The sequence below is a fragment of the Zootoca vivipara genome, chromosome 13, assembly GCF_963506605.1.
Source record: "Zootoca vivipara chromosome 13, rZooViv1.1, whole genome shotgun sequence".
Lineage (NCBI taxonomy): Eukaryota > Metazoa > Chordata > Lepidosauria > Squamata > Lacertidae > Zootoca > Zootoca vivipara.
In genome coordinates, this window is record NC_083288.1 from 42,340,300 (window position 1) to 42,358,692 (window position 18,393).

General features: G+C 44.5%; 3 protein-coding genes across 3 annotated transcripts; all 3 read left to right on the forward strand.

Annotated features, from left to right (window-relative positions):
* Window positions 1–279: 279 nt before the first annotated feature.
* LOC118095609 (olfactory receptor 4K14-like) lies at window positions 280–1,233 on the forward strand. Its single transcript, XM_035136855.2, has one exon. The coding sequence runs from the start codon at window positions 280–282 to the stop codon at window positions 1,231–1,233; it is 954 nt and encodes a 317-aa protein (XP_034992746.1).
* Window positions 1,234–7,542: 6,309 nt separating this feature from the next.
* Window positions 7,543–8,502, forward strand: LOC118095608 (olfactory receptor 4K14-like). The gene has a single exon (XM_035136854.2). The coding sequence runs from the start codon at window positions 7,543–7,545 to the stop codon at window positions 8,500–8,502; it is 960 nt and encodes a 319-aa protein (XP_034992745.2).
* An 8,453-nt stretch (window positions 8,503–16,955) lies between these two features.
* Window positions 16,956–17,900, forward strand: LOC118095607 (olfactory receptor 4N5-like). The gene has a single exon (XM_035136853.2). It carries the CDS (start codon window positions 16,956–16,958, stop codon window positions 17,898–17,900), a length of 945 nt encoding a protein of 314 aa, XP_034992744.1.
* Window positions 17,901–18,393: the final 493 nt, after the last annotated feature.

The following is an 18,393-nucleotide window of genomic DNA, read 5'->3' on the forward strand; positions in this document are numbered from 1 at the left end:
CTCCAGAAAACCCACTCTTTAGCACCAAATTGCAACAAACAGCAATCCATAGAAAACCCTATTGCTATTTGTTGTGGTTCAGTGCTAAACTACGGGGTTTCCCAGGTAAAATGGCTGGGGAAATGGAAGTGTGTATGAGCACTCAGACCCCAGCTGAGAATAACAGCAGCTAACACACGAATACACCCTTTCCTGGTTTAACTTAATGCTGTGATGGAAGTATCTCATTACTGTCTCCTTTCTCCCTTCCCAGTCTACACAGTGATATGCAAGAAGGGAATGATGTGGGAAAACCAGACAATGGTGACTGAGTTTGTTCTGCTGGGCCTTTATGAAAAATGGGAAGTCCAACTTTTCATATTTGTCCTTTTCCTTGTCCTTTATGTGGCTACTCTCTTCAGCAACATTCTTATTTCCTCAGCAATTTTCATGGATCACCGTCTTTCAGATTCACCCATGTTCTTTCTGCTGGGTCAACTGGCTTTACTGGACCTCTGCCTGTCCTCCTTTGCCATCCCAAAATCTCTCTTTGATTACATTGCTCAACACCAAGTCATCTCCTTCAATGGCTGCATGGCACAAATCTTCTTCATCCATTTCTTTGGAGGCAGTGAGATGCTTTTGCTGATAGTCATGGCCTATGATCGGTACGTAGCCATCTGCCATCCTCTCCGTTATGCCTCACTCATGAACCGACACCATTGCATGGCACTTCTCCTTGCCTCATGGGCTGGTGGGTTCCTCCATGCCATTGTGCAACTGGCTTTCATCATTAATGTGCCTTTCTGTGGACCCAATCGGGTGGACAGCTTCTTCTGCGACCTCCCCTTGGTCATCAAGTTGGCTTGCGTTGACACCTACCCCCTGGAGGTCATGATGGTCACCAATAGTGGCATTATGTCACTGGTGTGCTTTATTGGCCTGCTTCTCTCATATGGATTCATTTTCTACACAATCCGATTCCGGTCCTCTTCTGAAAGAACCACCAAGGCTACCTCCACATGTACATCTCACCTCATTGTGGTCACTATGTACTTTGGGCCCATTATGTTCATTTACTTACGTCCATCTACCCAGTTCATGATTGATAAAGTGCTCTCTGTCTTCTATACCTCCATTACCCCCTTGCTGAACCCAGCTATCTATGCTTTGAAGAACAAGAAGATGAAGGCTGCCATTGGAAGTCTGCTCTCAAGGTTTTCTAGGCGGGTTTCCTCTCAGGGCCAGCCCTGATGTTAGGTAGCATGAGGTGTTCCTCTCTGTGTCACAAAAGAGCAGCAAATTGTTAGTTATTTAATTTACTGCATCTCTAGCATTTTGTACACAGTGTTCAGAAAGTGGGTGAGAGGTTCTTCTCCTCCTCATCCAGTTGAGCTGAAAAGGACATTCTTTTTTTAGACAACAGAGAACCTGAACAGCACAATTTGCTAGCACAAGTGAGGACCATCAACTTGGAGGTCTTGTTTAGACATGTTCATGGAGGGTAATAATATCAATGGCTACTACTCCTGATGGCTATACTAGTACCAGTATCAGAGGCCATATGCCCTAGAATACCAGTTACTTGGGGAACATGAGTGGGAGAATGCGGTTCAGCTCATGTTGTGCTTGTAGGTTTCTCATGGACTGGCCACTGTAAAAACAGGATGATGGACTAGATGGCTAGTGATGCAGAAGGGAACAGTAGACATCTCTGTTAGGGCTCTGCCCTGGATTTGGCTGAAGGCTGAACCAAAATGGGCCAATCTGGGTTTAGGCTGTATCTGGATGAGATAGATTGCCCTGTGTTGGGTTGGACCACCACAAGTCATCAGGAGTTGTCAGGGTTAAGGTTATAGGTGGGTAAGTTGCAGGGGTGTGTTCCCTGTGTAGAATGCCATGGTGAATCAGAACACTCAGCATTCATTCCAGCTGGTTTCAGGATGTTCCTATGCAATCACCTTCCAGACAGTAAGCAGTATGTAACAGAATTAAACTTTCCTGTTCTCAGTTGAATGCTCTGCCACAGATAGCTTTTTAGAATATAAGTGTGATATGCTGTGATTTATTTTGTATCCACTGGGCTCTTCACTCTGCTGTTATATCAGATGATTCTCATGTTGTGTCCAGAGCACTGTATAGTCCTGTTGTGTTGGATGAGTTTTAGTAAGGCTGTGGATGTGGACAAGATGCTTGGATCAGTCAGGACGACCAATTGTATTCTGGATCCTTGCTCCTCATGGATGATAAAAACTAGCAGGGAGGGGATAGCTGGCTGAGCCAGGGAGGCAATGAATGTCTCCTTGTGAGAGAGGATGGTCCCTGCCTGCTTGGAGGAGGCAGTGGTAATACCACTCCTCAAGAAACCCTCATTGGATTCAGAAAATCTACTGGCCAGTTGCTAATCTCCCCTTCCTGGGCAAGATTCTTGACTGGGTGGTCATGGACCAGATCTAGGTGCTCTTGAAGGAAACTGATTGTCTAAATCCATTTTACAAAAAAATGATATATCTTCAATAAAAACTTTTACAACCATAATTTAAAACAAACAGAAGGTTTAAACCACAATAGACTAAAACAAATGGCAACTCATACTAACTTTCTATACATCTGTGTAGCTTTCTCTAAATAAAAATGTCTGCACAGACAAGAGACTCTTTGTATTTAGGTAGAATTTTCTATCTGAAGGGCCACAGGTTCCCCCTGGCTGCAAAATCTCTTCCGCCGGAGGAGGAGGAGGAGATGTTGTGGGCCCACGAGGCCTTCACGTGGGGGGGGGTGGCCATTCCCCCCCAGCCCATTGGTCGGTTCCCTGCTGTGGTGCGCCCTTGGTGCATCCAATTAGGAGGCTCCAGGGGGGCATGGCTCACTGATTTAAGCGAGTGCACGGCAGGGAATCGGCCTCGCTTCTCCTGGACCCCAGCTGCTCCTCCCCCAAAATGCGGAAGGGTACTCCCTTAAGAAGTCCGGGGGCATTGCCAAGTCCGAAGCCGTGGTAGGTGAGGGCCAGAGGGCATGCACCCTAGTGGTGGCCCCAGGATGAGTTCCTAGTTGATGTGCATCGCAGGACTCGTCCAACAGTGGTTAACCCTTCACAGACTGCCAGCAGAGCGGGCTGGAGTCGGATATAGTCGGTTAGATCCAATGCCTATGCCAATACCTCTCTACACCCGTAATCAATAAAGTTGTGGCCTTCTATGCCCATTAACCTTATGCAATGTGTCCTGTGTCTTTATTTCTCCCAGGGAGGCATTGGGGTATCGCCACACAACAACCAGTTGGTACAGAAGGAATAAGATTATCATTCAGACATCCAGGTCCCAGTCTGTACGGAGCTTTGGGTACCAGTGACTGTTCAAGTTATTTTGGTACCTGAGGCAGGAAATTCTAGGGCTGGCCACAATTCCACACACACACCCAAACTGGGAAGATCCAGAAGAAAGCCAGCCAGGATACAGATCCAAATCAACGTATTGTGTGATGGGGTTAATATTGAATTAGTCTTAATTTAGAGTAGGAACAGATATAGGAACAAACCAAGGTGCTACTAACAAGGAATTAATTGTTTCAATACATATTGAAGCCCATATTGAAGGGAGGTTTCAACCTTGTGGACTTTTCTCTACTCTTAGAAGGATGGTTGGGGAAATCCAAATTTGACTTCTCCTTACTTAGACCTCTGTAAGTCCAATACAGGTCACTGGATTCTATTCTAATTTCTTGAGGTTTCCATAACTAAGGGTTATGCTCAATCATTTTGTTTTGTCCTTTTAAATGGCTCGTATTTCTTTAGATTTAGGAGTGTGAATGTATTAGGATACTAGGATTAAAAGAAACTTGTGACTGTACTGCATTGTGCTGATTAGATTGTAACAACTGAGATCTCTTTTTTCCAAGACCACGGTGTAATAAAAGTTTGCTTTTGAAATTCTCTGTGTTGTGAATTTCTTGGTTTGGAATTGTTTAGGCACACATTCAAGGCATCGTGTGTTTGACTCCCACAACATACCCACCTCTCACACGTGTCTGTTCTGGGGTTCATGGCTGAATCATGTATGCACACATGTTCCTAAAGGCACATGTAATATTGGTGGTGGACTGCCTGAGCACTTGGGAAATAATATAGCCACAAATTACCTTGCTAATCTTGTCGTCCACTTAATAACACGTCCTTCCTTCTTTCCTGATTGGTACAGTTGGATATTATTCAATTCCTGGAGGTGGTGAGATCACACATTTGGAAAACTTGTGGGGGAATCAAACCCTTGTTTCTTACCGTCTTTTTTTGATCCCTTGCCATCTACCCAGGAAACCAAACTAGAAGTCAAACGAACACACAGTGCGCCCTTGTGGTCTGCTGTGTAGCATGTCCCTTAGTGACAAATAATTGCTTTTTTCTCTAGCTCCCCAAGAGCAGAAAGAGCAGATAAGGCACCAACGAATGCAGCCCCCTTTCAAAAAGAATGAGCAATTAATTACACACACACACTCCATTTACTCTTGACTTGCTGTTCAACCTTTGAAGCAGATAGATTATCACCAGAGATGTCTCATCACAGCACTAACAGGCAGCAGATGGAACCCGATCAATCAGCTCCAAACTGATGCTGATCCTGAGTAGAAGAAATTGCTGCTGAAAACCTCAAGAAATATCTGCTGGGATTTGCAGGTGGGTGAAAAAATAGTTGCGGGTGTACAGTATTAGATTTTTCCAAAAAGGCAGGTGCGAAACTCTGCGGAAGTTGACATATTGCAGACTCCTCCAAGGAGCTGTCCAGCAGTTTCTATCTGCTGATCTGCTCTCTCTCCCTCTCTATCTCCGGAGCTCCACATGCCTATTGGTGGCTAGATTGTTTATGGGCATAGGAGTAGCATAGAGACTGCTCATCATTGTTGGGATGCAATTCTCCATCCAGAGCACTGGAGGCTATAGATAGTACCTCCAGTATCGAAGGTGACATGCATCTCAATGCTGGAGAACAACAGTGGAAGATGCCTGTTGCTGCTTTCAAGTTCTATTTATGGGTTTTTCATAGGCATCTGTTTGACCACTGTCAGAAGACAGAACACTCAGATTACCACAGCCTGATCTGGAATGGATTCGCCCCAGCATACTGTTGGAATACTGAGGTTAGGGAAGTGGTGTTCCTTTCTAAGGGAGAATATGAGAACTCAGAACTACCTTTCCAGGTCAGACACTGGCAGGTATACACATGGCAGTTCATTCCATTTTCCCAGTGTTTCCCTGACTGTTAATTTTCACATTACATTTGTTGTTGTTTAGTCGTTTAGTCGTGTCCGACTCTTCGTGACTCCATGGACCATAGCACACCAGGCACTCCTTTCTTCCACTGCCTCCCGCAGTTTGGTCAAACTCATGTTCGTAGCTTCGAGAACACTGTCCAACCATCTCGTCCTCTGTCGTCCCCTTTCTCCTTGTGCCCTCCATCTTTCCCAACATCAAGGTCTTTTCCAAGGATTCTTCTCTTCTCATGAGGTGGCCAAAGTATTGGAGCCTCAGCTTCACGATCTGTCCTTCCAGTGAGCACTCAGGGCTGATTTCCTTAAGAATGGATAGGTTTGATCTTCTTGCAGGCCATGTACATTATACAATGTAAAAAAAAACCACACCCAGAACTATAGAAGGGTGTAGCAGATGTTTAGCCCTCGTTTCCATAATATTTGCAAAGGTTTTTTTTCTGGCAGCAAACAGCACAGAAATTAGCACCAAAGTTTTGCTGCATTCAGCTATCGTTCTGGAGGTATCTTTTGTGTCCTGTGAAAGCTCAAATATAATGTGGAAATTAACAATTAGAGAAAAGTCACAGAAATGAAATAAACTGCCCTGGGAATGCAACTTATGACCAACTAGCTGAGTACTCTTTCAGCTGCTGGAAAATGCAGGAGGGGAGAGAGTGCTTTTCTGCGCAGGTCTGGTTTGTGGGTTTCCTAAAAGCATCTGTTTGGGCACTGTGAGAGTAGTACACTGGATTGGATGAGCCATTGGCCTGATCCATGAGGGTTCGCTGGTCTTCTTAAAGAGGGGGAACAAAATAGACACCTCAAAACAGCCCAGTGAGGACTGAATATGCCCAGTGGTCACAAGAGTTCTAACAGCCTTTTTCTGGGATTGTGTGGTGGCAGTGGGAAGGTGGAAAACTGGGAGGGGGGGAATAGAGGGGAGAGATGGGTAGCTGAGATACCAAGACACTCCACAGAGCAACATTTTCTTCTCTTCTCTTCTCTTCTCTTCTCTTCTATTAAGGTCTGCAAAAATTAAATCCATCAGAGTGTCACCAAGAATAGATAACTGTGGCAACTCTACTTTCACTTCCAACAACCCTTTATGTGCAGGGAACAAGGGGAGCAGGGTTCAAACAACGGTGAGAAGGAAAAAGATCTGGGTTCAAACTCACCAACCCACATTTATCAAAATATACCTTATTAGAACGGGGCGGGGAACCAAGGTCAATGATAGATGTGAAAAAGGAGGAGGAAGCAAAAGTTAAACCTCAGTTGGGCATGCAGTTTTAAGGCCAGTCTTTAAACAGTACAATAGGAGTGGATCCAGTTCAGTAATGAAGGTAGGGGAAGGGGTACAGTACTTCTTCTTTTTTACGCTAATAATCTTACAAGACATGGTCCGGAGTGCCTTCTCATTCTTTCCATGGGTAGGTTAATGTCCAGTCTCTCTTGGAATCTATAAGCAACCTGCACAATTTTTATACCAATCAATTCTCTATTCTAATATACAATTAGCTTAAAGTTATGCCCTGTTTGCCCCTGATCTTTTTTTGTTTATGAAGTGATGTTAACATTTTTAATTACCTGCTTTTATTCAAAACGTGAGGGAGTCTGTCAATATGGTGTCCATTTCTAAGCAATTTCTCACTTGCCCAATGCCTAAATCTGATGGTTTCTTTGACACAAAACTGATGGACTTGAGTGAACTGCACCTTGGATACAGGTAGGTAGCCGTGTTGGTCTGAGTTGAAGCAAAATAAAAAAATTCCTTCAGTAGCACCTTAAAGACCAACTAAGTTTTTATTTTCTGACGAAGTGTGCATGCACACAAAAGCTCATACCAAAATAAAAACTTAGTTGGTCTTTAAGGTGCTACTGAGTGAATTTTTTTATTTTGCACCTTGGATAGTCAGTCTTTCTTTTTTGTGGCATGTATGATTTATTCATTGCTCCAACTATGACTCAATGTAAGGCAGTAAACATATAAATAAATCAAAGACAGGCAACCTATGTCCCTTCAGATATTTGTAGGACTCCAATACCCATCATGCACAGCCAGCATTGTCAGTGGTAAAAGAGAAAGGAAGTTGGAATTCCAAAAGACCTGAAGAGCCACATATTCTCCATCCCTGGTGCAGACGATACTAAGTTAGATCAAGGAACAGTCTGAATCACTATAAGTCCTGCGATAATGTATGAACCACTCAGGCTGGAGTCTCAGCACTCAGCTGAGAAGAATGGCACACCTAAAACTGTGAAGCAAGTATCTCATTACTCTCTCCTTTCTCCCCAATTTTCACAGTGATACACAAGGAGGGAATGGTGTGGTCAAACCAGACCATGATGACTGAGTTTGTTCTACTGGGCCTCTCTCAAACCTGGGAATTACAGCTCATCTTATTTGTCTTCTTCCTCCTCCTCTACATTGGTACTCTCTTCAGCAACACTCTCATCATCTTTGCAATTTTCAGGGATCACCGTCTTTCAGACTCACCCATGTTCTTTCTGCTGGGTCATTTGGCTTTCCTGGACCTCTGCCTGTGCTCCTTTGCCACTCCAAGATCTCTCTTTGATTACCTTGCCCAGCACCATGTCATCTCCTTCCATGGCTGCATGACACAAATCTTCTGCCTCCACTTCTTTGGAGGCATTGAGATGTTCCTGCTGATTGTTATGGCCTATGACCGGTATGTGGCCATCTGCCATCCTCTCCGCTATGCCTCACTCATGAGCCGACGCCATTGCATGGCACTTCTCCTTGCCTCATGGGCTGGTGGGTTCCTCCATGCGACTGTGCAACTGGCTTTCATCATTAATGTGCCTTTTTGTGGACCCAATCAGGTGGACAGCTTCTATTGTGACCTCCCCTTGGTCATCAAGTTGGCCTGCACTGACACCTACCCCCTGGAGGTCATGATGGTCACCAACAGTGGCATTTTGTCACTGGTGTGTTTCATTGGCCTGCTTCTCTCATATGGATTCATTCTCTACACTGTCTGCTCCCGGGCCTCCTCAGAAAGAACCACCAAGGCTGCCTCCACATGTACCTCTCACCTCATTGTGGTCGCCATGTACTTTGGACCTATTATGTTTATTTACTTGCGTCCGTACACCCGGTTCATGATTGATAAAGTGCTCTCTGTCTTCTACACTTCCATCACCCCCTTGCTGAACCCAGCTATCTATGCTTTGAAGAACAAAGAGATGAAGGCTGCCATTGGAAGTCTTTTGTCAAGGCTTTCTGGGCAGGTTTCCACTCATGGCCGGGCCTGCCGTTAGGCAGCTTGCAGAGGCCCCCTTTTATTTTATTTACTGTTCCCCTTGCATTTATACAAGGTGTGGGTAAAGTGGATAGGGATAAGTTTTCCTCCTTCTCTCCTAATTCCAGAACCTGGGCTCATCCAATGGAGCTGAAAAGGAAGCAATTCTTTACACGGCACACTGATGGACAATCAAACTTACTACCACAACTGATGGCCCCCAACTTTAAAGGATTAGAAAGATTCATAGAGGATGGCTGCTCTTCATGATGGCTGCATGTCCACCAGCATCAGAGGCGGTGTGTCCCTACCAGCTGCTGGGTAACAAGAGTGAGAGAGGGCTGTTGGGCTCATGCTCTGCTCGCAAATTTCCCCTAGACATCTGGCTGGCCCCTGAGAAGCAGTTTGCTGGGTTAGATGGCATACCCTCCAACATTTATCCAATAAAAATAGGGATGTCCTATTCAATTTTATTATTATTATTATTATTATTATGCTTATTATGTTTATTATGTTTATTATTTATACCGCACCCATCTCACTGGGTTGCCCCAGCCACTCTGGGCAGCTTCCAACATATATAAAAAAGAAATAAAACGTTTAAAAACTTCCCTATACTTCAGGTGTCTTCTAAAGGTTGTATAGTTAGTTATCTCCTTGGTATGGGGGTTGCATAACTCCATACCCTCCAACATTTCCCTGATGAAAATAAGGACGTCCTAAGGGACGCGGGTGGCACTGTAAACCACAGAGCCTAGGGCTTGCCGATCAGGTCGGCGGTTCGAATCCCCGCAACGGGGTGAGCTCCCGTTGCTCGGTCCCAGCTCCTGCCAACCTAGCAGTTCGAAAGCACGTCAAAATGCAAGTAGATAAATAGGTACTGCTCTGAAGGGAAGGTAAACGGCGTTTCCGTGTGCTGCTCTGGTTCGCCAGAAGCGGCTTTGTCATGCTGGCCACATGACCTGGATGCTGTACGCCGGCTCCCTCGGCCAATAACGCGAGATGAGTGCCGCAACCCCAGAGTCGGGCACGACTGGACCTAATGGTCAGGGGTCCCTTTACCTTTACCTTAAGGAAAAGCAGGACATTCCGGGATCAAATCAGAAACTGTAAATCTGGTAATGTTTCTGGATATTTTTTCTAATGTTTGATGTTTTATTATGCTTTTATATGTATCAGAAGCCACCCAGAGTGGGTGGAGTATAAATAATAAAATTGTTATTATTATTACTGATAAATTTTCGCTTTGTGGTGGTCTGATGACTAAATACAAATAAATGAATCCTAATGGGCTCTACAATGCTACAAATTCAGTTGCCTTCCCTTTCCACTTGTGCCCGGTACTGTGCTTCCCATTTTCGCAATTGTGCCATGGAGGTGAAAAATACATATGGACTTATAAAATTAGCCTTTACGTCCATCAACTTCTCTGAACAGCCCTGCGTCCTAATGGTGATGCGAATGACCCCCCCCCCCTCCTTGCTGATCAGTTTGGCCATCAGCAGGAAAGCTGCTTGGCTGTGGATAGGGAGAGAGTTGAAGTGACCATAGCCCTTGGTCAGTTGGCAAATGATGAAAATGGCCTTCAGGACAAAAAGGAGTCAGTTTATTATATTACGGCCGTCTCAGTCTTTCAGTCTGCCAACCACATCAACTGTTTTGAAATAGGCAGTTTTGATACATATATTATTCCTTGACTGCATTGCATTGCATTTAAACACCACCTTTCTGCCCAAACACCCAAGGTGGTTTGAAATTTTATATGAACCATTGTTTTATTCCTTAGGCATTTCGGTGGTTCAGGTTACTTATTGCAAGTGCTGTTGCTTTACTCCTAGAACAGGGGTCAGCAAACTTTTTCAGCAAGGGGCCGGTCCACTGTCCCTCAGACCTTGGGGGGGCGGAGTATATTTAGGGGGGGGATGAACGAATTCATATGCCCCACAAATAACCCAGAGATGCATTTTAAATAAAAGGACACATTCCACTCATGTAAAAACATGCTGATTCCCGGACCGTCCGCGGGCCGGATTTAGAAGGCGATTGGGCCGCATCCGGGCCCCGGGCCTTAGTTTGGGGACCCTGTCCTAAAAGATATAACATGCTGTCACAACAGAAAGCCCACAGTCTTTTTAGCAGACAGCCCTAGCTGTACACAAACTCTCTTTCCATGGGTGAACATGCACTTTGACAGCATTCCCAAGGGGAAATTCGCCAGTATTTTATTTTGTGTCTGTAGGAGTGGATTTTTAAAAGAAAATTCTACTTGGCCTATTGTTTGTGAAGACAGGGAACATTTATCCTACTGTAGATTCTTAAAATGAAATAAGGAATGTGTGGCAGCACAATCTCTCTCTTTTGAAATATTTTTATTTTATAGTTTACCCCCCAAAAAAAAAATAGGAGGGGTGTAACAAAACAAAAGGCCAGAATGTTTTGATTGATCCATTAGGTTTTTATTTATTTTTAAAGCAGTTTTAATGTAACAAATGTCAGCACCCTTCCATAATATACCCTCTCTCATTTTCTCCTTTGTCATAATATTCTCCACTCACTACTCACGAGGAAATGCCCTTTAAGAATTGCTCCCCTTCAGGCAAGAGCAAGGAACCTGTGACCCTCCAAATATTGCTAAACCACAACTCCCATCATCTCTGACCATTGGTCATGCTTCCTGGAGTTGATGAGGATAAATCTGGAGAGTTACACATCTGCGTTTAATACCCGGCACCTAAATGGAAGCGAAATCTTGAAAGAACAGCAACATATTCAAAGCCTTCCAACCGGTTTCTGTGCATTCCAATCTGGCCATTTACGAAGCATCAATGCCTCCTGGTGGCCACTTAGTCTCATTTATTTTTGGACATTTTTTTGGACATTCCTTCACATACAGCTCACACACATTATCTCAGTTGTTCCTGCAACTGCCTTGTAAGATGGATCAGTGTTGTGACATTTGTGCTAAGCTTGTGAGCATGACGCCTTGGATAAAATCACTACGGTGATTTTTGGATTGCGTGCCGAGGTACCAAGACTTCCCACCAATAACTCGCACTTCACACAGAATTTAAGTTTAAGGGACAGATCTGACTTCCCTAGCGTACTGGGGAAGCCAGGATAGGTAAACACCCTCTGAGAGAGGCCGGGGCAGGGCCACTAAGCCCTTGACCTCTCCCCCAAATGCTCCCTGAGGTTCATGCGCAGTCCTAGCCCCTAGCGGGGGTATGGACAAACGTGGAGCCCCAGGATTCCTTTAACGGAATACCCCTAAAGGCAGAAGCAATTTTGAGACACAGGCCCAGCCAAATCCGTACCCCTCCACCATCCAATTTGAACCAATGCCTAACCGCAACCTTACAAGTTGTGACATTTTTTCTATGTAGTAGGCAAAAACCACAAGGCACCAGCCAATCAGCCAAGTGGCAAAATTCCTACTAGGCCCCCGCATCAAAACGGACGACCCCATGACAGGCACAGCAACGTCATGCACAAACAAAACCCCTAAATATAGGGAGGGAGAGAGGGAGATCCATTGCAAGCACCAAAAGTGAAACCGTAAGCTGCTTGCTCAGTATATATAGGCTGTGGCTGTCAATCAAATAATTGCAACATAACCTTCACCCCAGCAACAATACCCCAGTGGCCATCCAGACTGACCCGCCCAACAAACCAGAGAATGTCTTGTTAACCCTTCCGCAACCCATGCTCTCCTTAAGGGGAGAAGCTGCTTAGCCAGTCAAATTCACTCCCACAACCTGGATGACTTTAAAAAAGGATTAGACAAATTCATGGAGGTTAAGGCTATCAGTGACTACTAACCCTGATAAGTATGTTCTGCCTCCACAGTTGGAGGAAGCTTGCCTCTGACCAGTTAATGGAAATAGCAAGCTGGCAGAAAGCTATTGCACCCAGGTCCTGTGAAATAACCACAGGAATCTGGTTGGCAACTGTGATAGCAGGAAGCCTTGGCCTGATTCTGCAGGCACTTACTTTTTCTGTTCTTTAAGGGGGGGGATAACCCCACCCCAAAACAACCTGATGAGGACTGAACATGCCATCAGCCACAGAAAGCCAACCGCCTGTTATTGTCAGCTCCTAAGCAAATGAAAGAACAGCAGACCATACAAGACAGAAGTCAGCTCACTCACAGCCTAAGCCAAGAGTTTCCTAACTTAGAGCAATGTCACGCTGGTAAATTTGGCAGGGATGGACTTTGATATGATGGTGCCTTGAGCAATGACAAAATTTGGCACCCTCTCTAAATATTTCTTATTTTCACGATCATTCCCTTTTGGTACAGTTGCTTTTTTGTGGAACTTCTCAATAGGCTGACAAAAGCAGAAATTGTTGTTGTTGTTGTTGTTGTTGTTGTTGTTGTTGTTGTAATGCACCCTCTTGGCTCAGTACCCTGTGCAGGGGAACCACCTGCACTGCCCAGCGCTGCCCTTGGCCTCATTTGTTTCCCTGCTCAGTTTTCCCCTCCCTTGGGATAAAAGAAGGGCATAGTAGGAACAGGTGCAATTTCTCAAGCTGATTTCTAGTTTTTAACAAGGTCCCCAAGGTATGGAGCTGGGCTCACCTCCAGGGCCATCATGAGAACAAGTCCTGTTCTTCCTTCAGTGAGCAACATACCTCCTGGGCTCAGAGAAGATAAATATGTGAGCAGTGATACAGACTGAGAACGAGGCAGGGGGGGGGTATCCTCCCTATCCCGCCGAAGAATGTGGGTGCTACGTTGCTTTCAAGAAACCTTCATTCTCCAGTTCCCTTCTCCTTTTCCTAATGCCTCCCATTCTCCCTTTATCAATGGGAACCAGGTACGTATCTGAGCTATTTCTTGACTTTGGTGATATTTTTAATCTCAGAAATCCCTTTGTCTGTGAACAACACCCATTATTCCAGAACACCAAACCTACATCAAACCTGTTCCCAACTGTAAGTGTTTGCTCCAGTCTTTTGAGTACTTGGGCTCCTCCAGATTGTGCATTCATCTTGATTTGCTTGCACAAAGCTTATGCAGAAGTTAGATTGAGCATTCGTTCTGATTTGTTGTGGGCCACTTATATAACCACGAGCAATCAAACTGCATTTGTCTTAATTTTCTTGTGGGGCATCTTCATGTTAATCATTTGTTCATGTTGGATTTTTCTTTAGTAGTCAAGTTACTTTAGAGCCGGTCTAATGTAAATACTGTCTTTTTAAGAGAAACAGGTGCCGGTGTTTCTGTTAATTGCTCACAGGCATGGGCTCTGCTTCTTGTATATAAGGCTCTGCCAGAAAGCCTTCTGTATCTCTTAGTTAGATCTTTCAGTTTGATTCATCTCTTAGTAGATCGCTCTCTCAGTTGTTCTCATTTTAAGAGATTCCTTAGTTGAATCTTGGTATGAGAGTTGCTTAGTTATAAAGCTAGTTTACTGTTAATTCTTGGGTAGTTTAATGGGAGTTATGTGGGAATTTGTGGGAGGTTTGGAATGGGTTGAAGGTTGTAATGTTGCTAAGAGAGAAAGCATTTATCTTTAGTTTAAAGTCTCTTTAGAGTCAGTTTGTATTTCAGTTTAAAAAAAACCTACCGTTTATATTTTCATCTGCATACTTTTACAAGTGTGCAGCTAGTAAGGGGTTTCATATAAGGGAGATAATTCCCTACGCTCTTGGTGATGTTTTCTTAGCCAGGTCAACTTCTGACTGCATATACTCTGCATGAAGCATACTTTAAAGGGTCGCTGTAAAACTGGGATATATGATTTAGGTTAAGCAGGTTTCAATATCCAGTTTTCTCCAATATTATTCTAATCTTATATATATTATTTTCCAATAGTTCACCCCACACTTTTGAATGCATTTCCACGCCACTTTCCAAACTGCAAACAGTCCAATTCTTTTTTAAAAAGTGGATTTGTTGCGCTAGGACGACAGAGCCCTAAAATCAACTTTAGTTATCCAAACTTAAAGTTCTGTTTTGTGTTTGTCATAATACTGACATTTTGGGAATGCCATTTGTTTGGAGTGTGCAGAATGGAACTAAGCAATAACAATTGGAAGGGAGGGAGGAAGTACTCCTCTAGTCAACTCTAGTAAGTATCATGTTTGCTATGAAGATCCTGGTTTCCTGCAGCAATGGTGTAAAAGGTGGGCACATCTTAAATATGGAAGAAGAAGGCAAGGCAGAAAGAATATGATCTATTCAAGAAATGAATAGCACACAGAACTGCTTTAATGGTTTAGTGTAAATTAATGCTATGATAGTCTCCTTGCTTCCTTAAAGGCTGACAGCTGAGGAATTTTAGTGCATCTCTATCAAAAGATTTGCTTGACATCCCGACCAAAGAACAATGGCAAAATAAATTGATAGAATACGCAGAGCTAGCATACATGACAGTGAAAATAAGATATAAAGACGAAACTCGGATAAAGGATGAGTGGAAATACTTGGGAGAATATTCAAAGAGCTATAATATTTAAATTAACTTACGAGTAGGAATAACAGTAAGAGCAGCAGTGACCAAACAATAGAGGCTATTTATAGGATAAAACAGGATGGAAGGAAAAGATATGCAGCAAAATAAAGTTTGATTAGAATGCCATGGGGAGTGGTCTGGGAAGTCCTGAGAAAAGAGGGGGTCTTGTTATTTTGTTTGGTTTGGTTTGGTTTTGGAAAATGCATGATGTATATTCAAAGTCTGAGAAATGTATAAAATAAATAAGGAATCAATTGCCAAAAAAAAGAGACTTCCTTGGCTGAAAATCAGTTTATTGAACATTCACCCTGAATGGTTTTTACAGAGCTGATTTGCTTGTGGGGTGTCTTCCCTTAATTATTTGTTCATCCCCCCCCCCTTTCATGCATTTCCATGTCACTTTCCAAATTGCAAAAAGTCTGTTGTTTGAAATGGATTTGTTGTGCAAGGGCAGCAGAGCCCTTTATTCCATTTCAACTGCACAGACCTAAACTTCCAGTATGCACTTGAATCCATCCCTTAAAATACTGTCTACTCATATAGTAACCTTCTCATATTAGTTTTACATACAAAGATACAAACAGAACACAATGCATACAAGGGCACAGAACCAAACAGACAGCAAGCCTGCATCAGGAATTCAGAGAGCGGCTAGGAAAGCCCATCACTAAATTTGCAAGTTATACCTAAACTCTGGGACGCAGGTAGCACTGTGGGTTAAACCACAGAGCCTAGGGCTTGCTGATCAGAAGGTTGGCGGTTCAAATCCCTGCGACGGGGTGAGCTCCCGTTGCTTGGTTCCAGCTCCTGCCAACCTAGCAGTTCGAAAGCACGTCAAAGTGCAAGTAGATAAATAGGTACCGCTCCAGCAGGAAGATAAATGGCATTTCTGTGCGCTGCTCCGGTTCGCCAGAAGCGGCTTTGTCATGCTGGTCACATGATCTGGAAGCTGTATGTCAGCTCCCTCGGCTAATAACGCGAGATGAGCGCTGCAACCCCAGAGTCATCCGTGACTGGACCTAACGGTCAGGGGTCCCTTTACCTTTACCTAAACTCCTAATCCACACTCCCTTTCTCTGTCCTTATCCCTGTTTCTTCAACACTGCTAAAGAAAAAAGAAACCTCACACACTATACATTTCCCCCCTCTTCTCCAAACTGTTTAGTATTTCATCCCTAGATATGGAGGAATCTGTTAATTTTGGTTTCTCATTTTTCCAATTACAAATTCTGTTCTCCCTATTTCCACAGCAATTTGCACATTTTTTAAAAATCAAAAAATCCTCATGGAAATTTGTCAGTTTTCAGTGGAAATTTCTCTTCATAAACACATTTTTTGCATGTAGTTTTGAAAAAATATACACATTTTTGAAGGAATTTCCCTCGATATAATGCATTTTGGTATATTTCCCACAGAGATCATCAACTGGCCATTCTGAACCACCACCCAGAGAAATGGTTGGCCGAAAGTCATAGTGTTTCGAAAAAGCTAAGCTGCCACTCTGGCAGCTTCCAACGTAATAAATACACAGCAAAGCCTCAAACATTAAAAACTTTCCTATACAGGTCTGCCTTCCGATGTCTTTAGAAAGTTGTGTAGTCCTTTATCTCCTTGACATCTGTTGGAAGGGCATTCCATAGGGAGGGTGTCACTGCCAAGAAGGCCCTCTGCCTGGTTCCCTGTAACTTCACTTCTCTCAGTGAGGGAACCACCAAAAAGCCCTTGGAAGTGGACCTCAGTGTCCGGGCTGAACAATGGGGGTGGAGAGGCTCCTTCAGGTATACAGGACCGAGACCATTTAGGGCTCTAAAGGTCACCACAAGCACTTCAAATTGTGCTTGGAAATGTACTGGAGTGCCACTGACCTTTCCCCTGTTTTTTGTTTTTTAAAAAACCAAGAAAATTGATAATGAGTGCCTTTTAAAAATGGTGAGATTCACTCTGATGTTGCTCATATTTACTCCTTGTATTCCTCCCATCCCAACTCTTGGTTGCAGCAGGTGGAAGCCGCAATATGGAACATGGGAACCAGTCCATGGTGACAGAGTTTGTGCTGCTGGGACTCTCACAGGCACGAGAGGCCCAGCTCTTCCTCTTCTTCCTCTTCCTTCTATTCTACTCTCTGATCCTGCCCGGAAATATCCTTATCATTGTGACTATCCAGAGCGACCCACGGCTGAGCTACCCCATGTATTTCTTCTTGGCCAACCTGGCATTCTTGGATATCTGCTATTGTTCCGTCACCCCTCCAAAGATGCTCTCTGACTTCTTCTACAACAGCAACACAATCTCCTACAGGGGCTGCATGGCCCAGCTCTTCTTTCTCCACTGGCTGGGGGGAACCGAGGTCTTCCTCCTCCTCGGCATGGCCATCGACCGCTACGTGGCCATTTGCCACCCTTTGCATTATGCCAGCCTGGTGACCATTCCGATCTGTGGGGCCATGGTAGTGGTGTTCTGGTGCTTAGGGTTCGTTCATTCCATCATCCAGGTGGCTCTCATCATCCCCCTCCCCTTCTGTGGCCCCAACAAGCTGGACAATTTCTTCTGCGACATCACCCAGATTGTCAAATTGGCTTGCACCAACACCTATGATTTGGAGTTCTTTATGTTCATCAACAGCGGCCTTTCAGCTCTCATCAGTTTCACCCTCCTCATCATCTCCTACGTGGTCCTGCTCTTCAAGGTGAGGATGGGCTCCACCGAAGGGAAGAGCAAAGCTTCATCCACCTGCATCACCCACATCATCATCGTGGTTGTCATGTTTGGCCCTGCCATCTTCATGTACTGCCGCCCATTCCAGGACTCGCCTCTGGACAAGCTGGTTGCTATTTTCCACAGCACAGTCTTTCCCTTGCTGAACCCCATGATCTACACACTGAGGAACAAGGAAATCAAGCATGCCATGTGGAGGTTGTTGGGCAAATGTTGGCCTGTGGATTGGCCGGGATCGGTATAAATTCCAGGAGGATTATGGGAGCCTGGCCTTGTGCTCTTGCCAGGTGCACAGAGCAATGGTTCTGTTCCCCAACTCTAGCAACTGACTTGAGCATCACAAACTCCAGTTTGGGATTCAGCATGGCTACCAGCAGCCCCAGCATAGCCATGACAGGTTCTCAGGGAGAAGACTTATCAACAGTGGAGGCCAACCTCATTCTGCTGTCAGCCCAGCCCCCACTTGCTCACTTACAACCAGCCCACAGGCACTGACCCTTCCTGGAAGCTTCCTCCTCCTTAGTCTCAGTGTTGCCCTTGTAGATCACAGCAGGGATGAGGATGGGGACAAAACTAGAAATAGTTGGCTCTGCCTCAGCCAATCATTGGCTCTGAGTCAACTTACGCTTGGCCTCCCTGCCTTCTGTCCTAACAGTTCCAGTGAGCACCAGCTACCGCTGCTTACAAAGTCCTATCCTTAAATTGGAGATGCTTGAACTGTCAAAGACTTGAAATAG

Bases quoted from the DNA above. Each gene is read 5' to 3' on its own strand.
- LOC118095609 (XM_035136855.2), top strand. From the start codon at position 280: ATGATGTGGGAAAACCAGACAATGGTGACTGAGTTTGTTCTGCTGGGC.
- LOC118095608 (XM_035136854.2), top strand. From the start codon at position 7,543: ATGGTGTGGTCAAACCAGACCATGATGACTGAGTTTGTTCTACTGGGC.
- LOC118095607 (XM_035136853.2), top strand. From the start codon at position 16,956: ATGGAACATGGGAACCAGTCCATGGTGACAGAGTTTGTGCTGCTGGGA.